Genomic DNA, 15,371 nt, shown 5'->3' with positions numbered 1-15,371 from the left:
TTTGGAAATACTGGAAAATGCTAAACACAGTTTCAGAGAATCAAGTAAGTAAAGAACAAAAATAAAAGGGTAATTGAAACCGGTAAGTTGGCTTTCTTGCAAATGTTATTAGGTCAGTCTCTGCTTTAATCAAAGATAAGCACTTCACTGAGAATGTAGATCTCAGAGAAAGCCAAAGTATTCAGACAGGCCCGGAACAGTCTTGCATTCCTAAGAGACATCTCACATTCTGGCTGCCAAACTCCTTGAGATCTTCTACAACTGGTGATGCCATTTGATTCGTGAGTAGGAGATACTGATACATGTCTGTTATCTCACTAACTTACTCAAGAACAGGTTAAGTGTGTAGCACTTCTTACTGCTTGTTGCTCAAACAGTAAGAAGTGAACCAATGCCATGACACTAAAGGACCAAGATTAAATCCAAAGTTACCTCACCATCACCTAAATCCTGTTTTTTAGTACAGACCTCACGTCTTCATTTGATATTTCTGCCTGGCTGTCTGTTAAACAGAAAAGTTCTGACGGTTAAATTTTTTAGGTGTTACATTTTTTTTAGTTGAAATGTAAAACACAGTATGAAAGTACAGTGCATAACACAACTAAAATGTGAGATGTCAGTTTTATTTTTTTAGAAATCATACTGATGTTTCTGTTTAAGCTGTACCGGGCATGCTGAGACCCTCACTATGACCGTATATGGCTAATAAAGGGCATCGGAACCACCAGCCTGATGATGATTGGATATGCTGTTTCTGGTTGGATTAAACAGACAAAAATGCACATGTGGCAGAAGATGCTAAGTTAAACTGGCTGACCTCTTTGCAATCATCTTATGAAGGATTGCCATTTGGATTCCTTGGATGATTAGCTGGCTCGACTGTGTTTTGTTGACTCCCAGTGTCCACATGTTGCAGGAACAGCAATGATAGGCATCAGTGCTTTGAACCTGTCATCACTAAGTACTGTATTCTGCTCAGGACAGTGCAGGTCTGGCTTAAACAGCTGTGTGTGACTTCACATAGATATTACTCTCCACACACATGAGCATACATGTAGACAGGTACACTGCAGCACCCATGTACTACATGAGTACAGGCACAGTTCGAGCTGGAGGGCTGTCATGATTAATGTGAGTGTTGTGTGAGTTTATGGAATGTGATCGTTTACCTTTGAGGTGAATTCACATGCTCTAAGCTACCTAGTGGCTCCCACTGTTTATAAGTTCTGGGATTCCTTAAATTTCTCATCTTAACAGTTTGAGTCACGGGGATTTAAGGACTCGGGGTCGCTTGTCAAAGAGATGGATGAGCCTGACCTGTGCCTCTGTGAATTTCAATCGTAACTCACCACGACACATCTGTACAGTCACAGTTTACGACAATAAACAAAGGTTCAGCTCTGCGATCGATGAAATTTCCAGGTGATGTTCTCTGACTGCGTGAGGAAGAGGGCAGTTTCCCGTGAAAGTCATACAAGCTGTTGTGATCAATCATATTTAAAAGTCACGGAAACTACTGTTTAGAAATTTCTTGGCGAAAAAACCTTGTTTGTCTTCTCAAAGCCAAGGGGCAGATTCCACTTACATTTGTTAGTGTGAATGGAGGAGAATTCAGGTTCCTCTTTAGACAGAAGTTAATAGGCTGGTGATAAGTTTTTGATAGAAAGAGGTCAGTTTAAGAAATCACAGATGCTGACGTGTCCTGACAACAGCCAGGTGTCTCTGCTTCTCTCATCTATTTGTTCTTTCCTCTTGTCTTTCCACATGCAGCGGTGTGTAGCTACGGTGTTTGCTTCAACGGGGGCCAGTGTCGGGAAGGATCCACCCAGCTCTGTGATTGTCCCGCAGGGTTCAGCGGCCCCAGCTGCCAGTACGGTGAGTAGAGACATCCCTGTAGTGTTTCATATTCAGAATCTTCTCTTTTCTTCTCTTTCTTTTATGCTTGTTTTATTTCCCATTCTTTGTTGTTGTGTTTCTTACATTTGTTACATTTTTTCAGAGTTTGGTGATAAAACAACATGTAGAGTTAAAGAACCCATTCTCAGCTCTCATTGGATGGAGGTTGGGGGTTGAAAAGTAACTACAGTAATGGCAGGAAACACTTAACAGACAGATTGAAATTGATCAGTAGGTCACTATTTAATTAAAAAACAAACCCTTGACTATTTTCTGGAGCCTACAGTTCTGATCCACTTCAGTCAGACTGCCAGGCCTCCCCCTGAACTCTGTTGAAGTGATAGCCTTTCTGTAGAGTGAATAGGGAATCTCCTCACATCAGCACTTGGCTTACTTACCAGAAACCTAAGTATTTTATCAGCATCTCCATTGTTAAATTTGAGCTGTTGAAGTAACACAGTGGAAGATTCTGTTGTTTTTCGGATAACACCACACGGCAGGAAATTCCTTTTCGGTGTCAACTTTTTGTTAGAATTGTCCGTGTCGCCCTCGATTCAGACCCTCCCAAATGTTACAGACTTTGTTGCACAAGTTCTAACTGCAGAGGCCAAGTAAACATTACGCTTTTGTTAGGTCTAATCTGATTTTACACACTCTGGACAGGCTCCAGAATCCTTCACCTTCATCTCAAACTTACCAACTTCTTAATCAACACGTGTTTTTATCAAGACTTCACTGGTGGAACGTGTAGTTTCACAGCCTTCTTGGCTGTGGCTCATGATTAGCCATTGAGGAATTTATAGGTTTCGGTGGCAGCTAAGCTGACCTGGCTCACTTCTGATTACTTCATACTTGAATGAGAGATTAACCATTAAGACAAAGGGATCCATAAATACACATGCCCACTGAGATCCTGTCCAGCAAAGCTTAGGACCACTCGGTGCCTTAAAGAGGAGGGCTTTAAGAACATTGAAACCATCTGCTTAGGATGATGTTCATCAAAAAAAAAGTATAGGTTTGCCTAAAATGGAGCATATAAACATATTCAGAGGCATGATCGTCTCAGCATAAACAACTAGAAACCAGCTGACTCTGTTTTATAGCTCTGCATTCTCTGTGGATGAAATAATGTATCTGAATGACATGTATTTGGCTTCTTTTATCTTATGTTTATGAAGGATAGGATGCTTGCCCTCTTTTGTCTCCGTAGTAGAAGCTCATCAGTCATTCTGAACAGAGCAGTAGCGTGTTTTTAGTAACACACAATGATAAATCACAGATATGGAGTGTTGAAATGAGGGTTAGTGCGCACAGCATGGTGCAGTGCACAGGTTTTGCTCCTCACTATAACAAATAGTATGAAGTTGTGGGAATGATGGTGGCAATCAGCAAGACTTAATCATGAAAAACACAGCTGATGTCTAAATAAGTGCTTAGTGGATCAGTAAGTGATCAGAACAAAAAATGCAATCAAGTAAAAACACCTCTGTTCACTGCACTATTTGGCTTTGGAAAATATACAACACTCACAGTCTCACCCCTCTCGTTGCTACATTTTAAAACTGATTTATCTACTCATTTTAAGTTATGAAATAAAACATAAATATGGGATTTAAAAAAACATTAATCTGACACTCGAGTATTCTCTTATGTTTCCAATATGGGGGCTCTGGCAATCCTTCACCTTCTAGCAAGGTGCATAAAGAGGGAAAGAAACCTTCAGAGATTACCTTCAGTTTCTTTTTTTAAGACAGACATATTTTATCCCTGTCATTTTTCCCCAAACACACTCATTCATGTACGACGTAAAATGCTAAATAGAAATGATTGTTGTGGCTTTTACACACAGGCACACACAGACACACAGTCATAGTAATAATGTTGGATGTTTTGTTTGGACCAATCAATTCTCCACATAACCTAAAAGTCACTTTTAAGGCCCATCCTGTTTTCCATCCAGCCTGTTTCTTTCCATTTCCACACACTCTGATACGCCACTGTTGTTTTTCATTGTGAATGATAACTGTCATCAGTGGATACCTAGGGGGCCTTTGCTGGTGGGTAGCTATTTAGAGATTATCAACCTGTAAGCACTCAGGCAGCTATATTTCTCGGTGAATGGCCCTGAATGGGCTGCTGGATGAAGGGTGTGGGGCTGTCAATTGACTCTCCTGTCCAGGGGCAATGCTTAAGTTGGTGGGAGGTGGACACAGGCGCTATTTGTGGTACTACATGTACCAAATACGGGTCAGGTCAAAAAGTCCCAAGGGCAAAGACAATAACTTTAGAGTACAAGGTGGCTCATTGGAGATGGGTGGCTCATTAGTAGGATCGCTTTAATGAATGACTCTGTTCACTGAGTGACAGCTCTGATATATTGATCAGTCCTTCCGAGCATTCCTGCGGTGGTCAAACACATAGCCTTTTGTCGTAATGTTGTCACGATCTTGAGCTCTGGATGAATAACCCTTGTAAAGATTTGAGAGTGCTCCTCACACAAGTTGCCATTATAACGCACTTATTGCTGCGGTCCACACGCTTCTCACAGCTGTCAGCCCCTGTTTGCTCTCTGTTAAGATGTAAAAAAAAAAGAAAAGAAAAAAACAACAACCTGAAGCCACAGTGGAGCATGTGGCCAAGGATGAATGTGTGTAGCCACACTTCACTCAAAGATTCACTCATCATTTCAGACAGCTCTCAACAGCATTCCTCTGCAGCTGCACGTGGTGATCCCCCCTTGGAGAACTTCTGATGTGGTTTGTCCATGTTTGTGTATAGCAATTGGATTGTGTTTATGTCTTCAAAGGGGCCAATTAGTCCTCCGCTCTCAATAGTTGTCTGTAGCCGTCATCTGTTTTGCTTTTAGGACAGCACTGTGCCCTGGTTGTGTGTAAGACAATAATTACTATTTTTTTGTGTTTGTGCCTCAACTATGCGGTAAAGCAGAAACTGGTGCCTAGAGGCCTTTCTAGCCCTTTGATAGATAGTAAATCACATTTTTGAAAGGGTCATCAGCCTCCACTTATAAAACACAGTGGATACAGTGTGATATTTAATAGTTGCATAATTTGACATGACTGATGGAGACCAGTGATATTCGCTTGCAAATCGATGTCCTGTAATTCTGTGGTTTGTTTGTTTGCGTTAAATATTTCTGAGAACCAATCAAAATTTGACAGCAGTTCTGATGAAGCAGCTGATTTATAAGGCTGTATTTCTGTTTACTTACACTGCTTACAGCCACATCATTCGGCTAATTTATGAGTAAATCTTCTGTTTACTTAGACTGTTTATTTACTCCTAAATACAACACAGTTCCCAATTAAAGTAGAATGAGGTCTACAATGCAAATAAAAACTACTTGCTATAATATAAATCTCTGTCTTTGTCCACAAGACAGCAACCAAATTGGCACACGGGTACATCTTAGGCCTCCAAAGGTTGCTATCTATATCTGATATTAGGACATCATTATGTTCCCCAGCAGCCAACCTTCCAACAGGGTAAAGTGATCCAAATGATTTGGAATGTGTCCACCTATAACACCTTATAAAAGCATGGTATCACTTTCATTTCATGTCAATAACATGTATGAAAATGTTGGACCTTTTCAGTTATTTCAACCTGATATTTTGTAATAAATTCAACAGTGAAGTGGAAACTTATAGCGTACCTTGTTTGGTCCTTTTTTGTATGTGCTAAGGTCCGTTAAAAACAAAACAAAACAGCTCTTCTACTCCTCTTGTCTATATCCAAAGGGATTTAGTCACTTGGTCCCTGATGTACTTTATATCCCACCTGTCATCAGTAGGCAAGTGGTATCCTCTGGGATCAGTGGCGTCCAAGGCTTTCAGACCCCTGGCAAGGCAGATGTCTTCATACCAGCTGACATCTGGCTCAGCTAGAGACAGCCAGACAGACAGAGAGGCTGACAAACACTCTTTGTAACATGAAACTTTACTATGTTGAAGAAGCTTTAAATGTCTTTTAAACTTGCTTTTTGTATCAGATCCATCTGGTGAAAGGTGATGCAGTTATCACTGAACCAATGGATCATGTGATAACTTGTGTTAGAGTTATTTGACACAAATATGAGGAGTCTGTGATATTAAAGTAAAACCGCTGAAAGCAAAGTAAAAGGTTTTCCAGATTTGATGGTGTTTGCTCAATTCCCACAATGTGCATAATGCTGTGTGCGGTAGACTTCTTTGCTGAGTCCAAAGAAGAGCTGAAATAGCTCTTTCTGTGTTACAGTATGAGTTTCATTTGTTCTTTTTTTTTTTTTTTTTTTCTGAGCCATAAGCTCATATCTTGGCTCAGTTTGTGGTCACTGCAATGCCAGAAGCACCAGCTTGTTCTAGACATCACTCAAGAAGAACTGTACTGTACTGATAGCTATCATCGTTAACATTATTCTCTAAGGCTCTAAGGCATGCTTTTCTCAGCCACTGCTTTCAGTGTTAAGCTTTCAGTCAATCCAAATGCTTTCAGTCAATCATTCCAAGTTTCTTCGAGTAATCCATCCAGAGTGGGGTAAAGTTAAATAACAATTATTTTCTCCTTTTAACAGAAAGGGATCAGTTAGAACAAGGAGATTTTGTAAAAAGTAATACATACACCCTAATACTGCTAACAGAGTCTGTTTCAGTCAAAGAGCTCACCTAGGTTTTAGTGTGGCTTATACACAGTTGATTAAAGCTCTAAATAATGAGGTCAGTTATTTCTGTGGGGACTTTCGGTGCATGACGCGTCCTCCACAGTCTAGTGGCTGGTGCTGAAATACAACGGGGACACAATGAGAAGCTCAGTCTAATCAGCTTATCTGATATAATTGATTATTTTTCCACTGAGCATGCTTTTCATAGGTTTTCTGAATCTTTCACTGAGATATTTTGTGATGTCATATCACATGGGTCATGATTGTATAATAAACTGGGGTGAAAAGTAACAACTGTACTGTAATCGTGTACAATTTTAATACTTTACACAGTCAAACTACATAGCAAAACATGAAGCTTTTTTTTACTTTATTATATGTTTTGGCAGTAAATACGTTGTTAGGATTATCAACCTACTATAAAGATGTGCTTTATATCTGTATCTGTATTTGATACTCAGTACTTTTTATGTACTAAAAGTTGAATTTTTCTGATAATACTTTTGTTTTTTTCCCTCAATATTACATTAAATGCAGGACATTTACTTCAGAGAGGAAACCAAATAGGTCAAATCCTCATTTATTTTAGTGAGAGGTCTTCTTACCTTTACTGTTCCTTTAATCTTGTTCTGGCTTTGTGAAGTTTGTGGGTCGCATGTTTCAAGGTCGGAGCAGCAACCCTGGAGCTATTGTTGGAATTTATAGTCTTGTTAAAGGTCACTTGTTGAATTCCACACAGCCGGTGATGTACACAGACTTGAACTAAAGCCATCTGGTCAAGGGGCTATAAGCAGAAAATGTCTTAATTGTCTTCTGGCATTAAAAGAAAGAACAATAGAAAAATAACAAGGTAACCAAAATGTCATATTTTTCATTTTTACTGTATAAGTCATGATACCTTGGCAGTTCAGAGGGATGTGATCGTGAGTGGAAACTTTAAATCATAGAAGGAAGAAACCTTCAGACCATATCACATACAGGCTTTTCTTTAACAAGTTATATGGTCTCCATACAGTTTATCTGATCATGTCTTTCTTGCTGCTTCTGACCATCTCTCACTGTCTTTTTGTTAAGTCAGAAGTGTAAAACATAAGGCCCGGGGGCCAGAACAGGCTCAGCAAACCTTCCAGTCTGGCCCACTGAAAGCCTTTGGAAAATGTGAAGGAGTGTTTTTGAACATTTAAGTGTAGTTTGGAAAGTTTCACTGCTTTTCCTATTGATAAAGACCTCGCCAATTTCCATTCATACTATACTAAACAAAGTAAAGTAATAGATAAACAATTAAATAACAGAAAAGTTGCTGTTTTTCACTACCTACTATAGAAAGATCTACTGAAAATATGTCTATGTGTTGGGCTGTCATAGCTTTTTCTGTAATTTTACACATTTATCATATAGAAAAAATTAAATGTACTGTTGAAATTGTAATTCTTTTCCTCATATTAAGACTAAATGAGTTTCACTGGGCTGGCCCACTTAAGATCAAAGTGGGCTGCATGTGGTTCACGATGTAAAATGAGTTTGACATCCTTGTGCGAAGCTGAAGCTCTTCAGATGGATTCATGAATCTGGTTTTCATGTAAAGTATAAGCTACAGTTTATCTTGAAATGACCTTCCACTTATATTTGTTGTCATCATCAAGCTTTAGATTTTAAATTGAGCTCTTTTTGCAGTACTATTGTTCCTCTTCTCATAGCCATTCTACTTTGTTACTGGTCTTTCCTTAGAGACTGTAACCAGATAGGCAACAGTCCAGTTGCATGTTTTGTTCTCCTCCCCTTGCTGCACAAAAATGTCATTTTTCTACAAAGGAGGCCATGTGGGGAATTCTATTCCTGGTTCATGTCTGTTGAATTTTGATAAAAGTGCATCTCTTTCTCAAAAACCCAAGATGTATTTCTCTTTAGTGATATTAAATGATTGTTATTCAGGGCTCCCAGATGTGAGTAACCACATTAGTGGCTGTTTGGTTGAAGGTCTATAATTGTTTCTGGGCTTTAGTCACTGACCACGTGTTTTATTTTGTTTTTACATTTGAATGCAGCAAGGCATTGCTGTGCAAAGTTGAAGAGTATTATTAGTATAACTGTGTCTTTAAATAATCTGATTTATGTGACACCACTGACTTTTATGGTGTCCTTCTATGCTGGAGACTGCAAGGGAGCAGAGAGAGCCAAGGTCGAGCCAGCATGTTGATGCAGTTTGTGCCCTTTTAAACTTGAGCTAGACGTCCATGGCTGGACTCACAGCAGGAGTGCTGCACAGTATCTCACCATACCTGAAAATGTTGGGTAACTGTTTGTCACCGTTTATTATCACACCCTTTGCCGACTGGTCTTTTTCTTGTGCTACAAGTCTCTGCATAGAGTTTATCTTTTCCCTTCATGTTTAGGAGCACTGTGGAATGTAACGAGATCACTGCTGTCGGTATGCAGGCCTTCAGACCTTTCCCATTGTAAAAATAAATCCCTGAATGGTGGGTATGATTGAATGGTTTTTACTTGGGATCAAGAAAAATATTTGCAAAACCTCCATGCTGAGCTAGCTAAGTGCTTAAGCGACAAAGTGCTGCAAAATGAAAGTCATGTGTGCACCATGGTCTGGATATAAGATAGCTTAAATGCTCGAAACACCGACTTAGTACATAATCCCATTGTTTGACTAGCCATAATATAGATTGGGCTTTCTTTAACTAAGGCCCAGGAGATGTTTTTGATGTGCAGTGAGCTGGTAAATGGTCCAGGAGGAAAAGGAAGAGAGTGTTCATGGTAGTTTAGGAAGAATGTAAGATTTCACAGTAAAGCTCTAAAGACTGTTTGGTGTAGTACTGCCATTTTGACAATTTGTTCTGCTTTAATATTACATTTTGAGTACACTATTGTTATGACTAGTGCAAAATCCTCTTTCACGTTTGGCAAATTCATCACAGAAGGGATTCCTGGAATATTGCACCTTAATTTTTTGTTCCCTTGCTCTCAAACTGCATCACAACTGGGAACGAATGGATCGGTTAGAACACTTTAACAATGGCCCATAACTCACACGATTATCCTTCATTTTGGTCAGTGTGACCGTGAAAGACTGTAAATCCACCAGAAGATAAAGTAGCGAGATGACCAGCTGCAGCAGTTTGTCACTCATGATTGGTGTGTCCATCTTCCAAAACGAGGTCAAAAGCCTTGAGTTATCTCATATAGTGACTCATAACATTTGTTTTATCTGCTTATAATCTAACCGTTTTAGTTTTAGAGCATTTTTTAAGTTGAACAAAAAAAAAAAAGAAAGCTGTAAAAGTCAAACAGCTGACAATGGCATTGTAAAAGTCTAGGGAATCTCTGACAGTTTAAATCATTCGCAGGGTTTCCCTTTTGTTCTGTGATGGGTTTAACAGGCTGCAGCTGAAAGGACCGAACAAGCTGAAGTCTGTTTTTTCACTTTGCTTGAAGAGAATTGTGATGTCTTTCATTCTTTTCTCAAAAACACAAATGTAAGGTTAAAACAAGCTAATCAGATCTGATTTAAAAACACTGAACAAGGTCAGGTGGTGGCATAATCTTGCTATTATTGCTTTTTTTAAAAAAATTTTACAAAACACTTTCTCTCTAAAGTGGAGTTTAAATGTACCAATAAGAGTCACTGGCATGTTTTCCATTTTTTAGCATTTGAAGGTTTAATCCTGTTCTTGTAGCAATGTTAGCAACCAACATAGCGAGAAATCTAGATGGGCTCAAATGAGGGATGCTGTGCAATACAGGCTCAAGAAAACAGCAGCAGAAGCTTTTATTTTTCTCACGCATTTTTCACCTCTTTGTTCTTTTATTTCTTTACATCCATCTCATTTCCCCTCTCTAACCTTTTTCTCTTTCTCTCACAAGCTCAAACTCAGTTGTATCTTCTGTCTAAGAAGCATCTATTCTAGAAGCTGTAGCTAAAGTTAAATAATGGCTAAGTCTTTGGTCTGCATGGTCGCCATGTTTCTTAACCTTCATCCATTTTTCTGTGTCTTCCTAACAATCAAAACCAAATTTTATTGAAGGTTAAATTATACATATATGAGAAAAACATATTGACACGTTTAACAAAATAAAACCAGCAAATGTTTGGCTTTTTCTTTTTAGAAATAACTTAAAGGCATAGCAAAAATGAACACAAGTGGTTTCTCACAGTTGGCAACAATACTGGGTAAAGAAATCCAGTAATAAATATTGATGTAAACAATAGAGAATTTATAAAATTAAAGAAGAAAACTTTCTCAAACATTTTTGCCCTCACAGACACACATGATGCATTTTTGTGATTAGCCTGGACTTCATTTACCGGAAAATTCTTGCCATTTTAAGAACCACTTATGACAACCAGACTGTGTGTTGAAACAGGAATAAAAAAATAAAAAATAAAACCAAAACAACAACATAAGAAAGACACAGTGCAGCTGACTCAAAGCAGATTAAAACAATGATATTGAAAGTAGAGGGCGGCTCTTTTTTCTGTTAGAGCAGTTGTTTGGTCTCTCTTTCACACAAAAGGACGTCCTGTCTTCTGTTCCACACTGAAAAACAAAAATTTATGTTCAGCCCTAAGAGAGAACAGCGCTGTTCCTGTGAAGTCCTGAAAGACATGTCTAATGAGAGGGAGTGCAGTCAGGAGGAGGGGCACATCTTTGCCTACCTACCTGCCATTGCATCCTGCACGGTACCCTAATCTCCCATAATTGTCTGAGATTCTGGGCTCCCACCCCATCTCATTAGAGTCTTTACAGCATTCCTGATAAAAGGTCGCTCCTGGTCTCTCAGGGGCCGACTGCATCTAGTTTGTGTAAATCAGAAGTGACAAGAGTTTGCAAAACAGAGTTAAAGGCGTAATCGGTGTGGACTGATCCTTTCATCTGCCAGTGGTGCCCCGATTCTCCTGATCTGGGCTACCTATTAATTCAGATGAACTCTCATATCTTCTTCTCATTTTTCTTTTTTTTGCCTTTGTTTTTCTCATCAGCTCCTTGTTTATTCAACATTTCGAACCAAATCTGTTTTTTTCCTCCATCTGTGACATTATTTCCACTGCTGTGTTCATATGGAAGCCATTTAGCTTCAGCAAGCATTCACCCAACAGTGTTGTCTTTCAGTGCGCTGCCATTCATGCTGATGTTACTTGAGGTGTGAAAAGCATATGTTAAATGTGAAGAAAAGCCCCTTTCATATACAAAGGCTGTATTTAAAAAAATCAGACTGTAGTTTGATTTTCTTTATCTAAGTGGAAGCTTTAAAAAAGACACTAAAAAGATGTATAAAATATATGTGAGAGGGTGGTGCTTATGTGATGGAGAAAGATTTATCCAGTTCTCTGTTTAATTTATTAGCATTTGTCATAATTTTAATGTTTGGACTGGTCGTACAGCTGAGTCGCCCTCAGACCTGATCAGAGTGAGCTGACTCAGAGCCTGACCTTCTTTAAAACCGCCCACAGACTCTAAGGATGAATCCTGTTTATGTTAACATCTTTTTCAATTTTAATTTCAATTTTAAATAATCACAACACCAAAAAAGGGCTATGAATCACTGATCTTAATGAAAAAGGTTTTGAGCTGTTCATTCATGTTCTTTAACGTTATTCTGTCATTTCATTAAAAAGACTCTAAATGCAATATATGTCATTTCAGATTAGCATTACTCAGCTTGCCGGTCGACTCACATATTAATCAACCAAGATGTCCTATGCAGAATGTCACAACTGTGCATCAATCGATCCAGACTTCAATGTTTTCAGTGTTTATTCCTTCTCTTGACCATGGTAGCCTGTCACGTACCTGCCATCTTTTGCCCTGAAAGCACTTGGCTCCGGGCGACTTTCCCTGCACTCATGCCCTGTGCATACCTTTGTAGTGTGTGCAGCCAAGACGGAGACAGGCTGGAAACCACAACAAGTAATTTTTGGATTCCTGCAGACCTCAGTGTGCTTTCCCAGGCGCTCTAAACTCCTGGGTCAAAGCTTGAGAAGACAGGTCCTAACAGGTAGAGCAGTGAGAGAGCATGTGCATAAGGGTCAGACGGCAATCCCTCAAGGTCCTCTTGTTCAGCTGTGTGCATCATAAAATGTTATCCAGAGACATGCGTGGGTTCATGCAGCTGCAGTCTTCTGCTTTTATCTGTAACTTTCACTGAAAGTAAGACTGAGTGACAGATGCCAGAAACCTTTAATTAACATCTTTATTTTGAACGGACAGACATCTCTCAGAGCTTTCCGCTCTGTTAGCTTCCATCAGATCATTAGTCAAAACAGCACTATGGAAGAAGATCGGGGTTGTCTAAATCAGGTTGCAACACTTCAGTTTGGGGTGACTGGCTATTGCATGATTTTGGGATTTTTACTAATGTCACTTCAACTGTTTATGTCTGGGAACAAAGCAGTTCAGTCATCCCTTGACACATAAATACACACTAGGAACACTTCACTCAAACCTTTGCACATTTATATGCACAAACATTTAAAAGCTTGCCTATCAGTGCAGTGAAATGGATCATCAAAAGAGGGATTAGAGGAGTTTAGGACTCAGTAGTGCAGAATGTTCACTAAACAAATGTAAACACTGGATTTAGTCTCTTTGATATCGCTTAGAATTCTCTTGTGGTCAAATGTGCAAGAATTTAAAAAAAGAAAAGGAAACAGGTCTCAGCAGTCATATGCTATGATAAGCTGCACACAGAGTACTGCAGACTACTACAGTCATTTGATTAGTTTTTTGACCTGAGAGTCAGACAGCCTCTCAGTGATTCTGTCAGTGTAACTATCTGCTGCTTGTCTCTTCCTCTTGTCAACACATGCCTTTGGACAAGAACTGAACAACAACAAAACACAACTGTTGGAGTCGACAGATAAGCAGTGAATTTACATTCTGATCATCTGTTTTCACATGAGAACTCTGTAATCACAGAAAAACACCACTGTTGACTTTATGAGCTGTTTAAAGAAGTAAAAGCAACAAAAGTCATTTCTTTTTAAGCTGGTACCAAGAATTATTTCAACTAATAAACATTTATACTTCTTTTTTACAGTAGTTAGCAACTTTTCTTTCCTTGGTGTCCATAGCGAACTGACCGGGAACCAAGTGCTGTCGTGCTCTGGAGGGTCAGTGTTGGAGGTGCATTTATTCATGACAGCGACTTTCAGAGGCTTTTTGTGCTTGGGCCCAGAGAGAGTGGACAGAGTCTGTTCACTCCACAAGTTGAATGATTCATCTTGAAGCAAACTGTGACTTTAGTTCTTGCCTGGTTACAAGGATGTTTTTTTTTTCTTTTTAGATTTTAGAGGTATTTTAAAAGGTTTTAACTACACCTTCCTCCATGATACAACTTTCTACTCAAGGCCTGATTCAGATTGTAAATGACTTCATGGAAACGTTAGCGGTTTGTCAATAGAAGTAAATACACATCATAGAGGTCGTTGTGTGGTTTTCATTAAAGGGTGTTTTTTTTTTAACTTCTCTGGTTTAAGGAAAGCCACACCACGTCCTATTGCCAGTGCCACTTAACAAAATCTCAGCAGCACGTTGGCCACAATTACAGGGCTTTGGGAAGAAACCCGTGCCTCAAACTGGCACTAAGAATGCATTAAATATGACTAAGGGTGGAAATTATAAGATGTTTAATAGGGCATGCACTTTTTTTTCTGGTAAAAGCCAGTGTGGCACGCCAAAGTGAAAGATGTTTTATCAGAACAGGCACTTTGATGCGTGCGGTTTTCTTGGACTGTGAATTGTAGCAGCTGTGTTTTAGTTACAGGATGAATAGGAGCAGAGCTGGATCACAGCGTGTCGGCTTAAGAAATGGCTTCACACCTGGATGCTACTGATGTAGCAGAAGGCTACCAGTAGGGGGCGGTATTGAACTTGAGCGGATGACTTGAAGGAAAGAAAGATACATAAGTATGTGCAGTTTCTTTATTTTTTACTTCTGATATTTTTTATATTAAACGTGCTTTATATTAAATCTGGGCAGCAGGACTCATCTGAAGAGCTTCTCAGCAATATTTATAAATATGCATGAAATATCAGACTTTTATAAATCTATTAACTGATTTATTTAGACCTGAACCGAAGGACTAAACATCAGAATGACACTGCTTGCTTCTTGAGATTAAACTTGGCATGAAAAGCATGAAAAGTGAGCCAGCTTCCTGACCCCTACTGTTGTTTACTTGTAAATTACCTGTACATGTGACACAGTGCAACGATTGCTTTTTGGCAGGAAAGCATTCCAAGGAATTACTGTGTTTATAAAATGTGAAGTTTGATAATATTTTTGTGAGCTTTGTTGAGCCTATTTCACCAGTTCAGGTTTGTGCTCCTGCCTTTCCAAATGAGCCTTTTTACAATAAACATTTTATCGATTGGTTAAACTGAAGGTCAAAGGAGAGGATGAGTTTGAAGAGTGTGAAGTGGGCAGTGAGTTCATAGGCAGTGAGTTTCTCAGTTGTAAACTGTGATTCACCTTTTGCCGCGTGTGCAGGTCAGCAGCAGAGAAGTCTCAGTGATACTTCTGACTCAAATGCATCTCATGCAACCTCGGGCCAATCCCATCTTTGCGGCACCTGGTAAATGAAAACAGCTGTGAGGACTGTAGGGAATACAGCGAAGAATGAACACTAGCAAAGCACATTTCTACACCAGCAGGGTTTTAGATCAGGGCCCTAAAAGGAAAAAGCTTAGTGATATCCACAGTGTCCCCCCCCCGCCCCCCGCCCCCCCGATCTTCAGTGAATGCTGCAATTTTTCCAGCCCATGACCCCCTCGAGATAATATCATAGGCCTGGTGGTTTTCTTTG

The 15,371-nt window shown here is 39.3% G+C and overlaps 1 protein-coding gene across 2 annotated transcripts in view; it reads left to right on the top strand.

The window, feature by feature from the left end:
* megf6b (multiple EGF-like-domains 6b) overlaps positions 1-15,371 on the top strand; it is a 57,633-nt gene that overhangs the window by 8,607 nt on the left and 33,655 nt on the right. For both annotated transcript variants that reach the window (XM_063473957.2, XM_063473956.2), the window contains exon 4: positions 1,771-1,875. In XM_063473957.2, coding sequence (XP_063330027.1) covers positions 1,771-1,875 — 105 coding nt within the window. The remainder of the gene's footprint in view (positions 1-1,770; positions 1,876-15,371) is intronic.

Source organism: Pelmatolapia mariae, linkage group LG5 (genome assembly GCF_036321145.2).
Source record: "Pelmatolapia mariae isolate MD_Pm_ZW linkage group LG5, Pm_UMD_F_2, whole genome shotgun sequence".
Classification (NCBI taxonomy): Eukaryota; Metazoa; Chordata; class Actinopteri; order Cichliformes; family Cichlidae; genus Pelmatolapia; species Pelmatolapia mariae.
The sequence above is the reverse complement of the archived record's forward strand: the minus strand, read 5'-3'. Positions and strand labels throughout refer to the sequence as shown.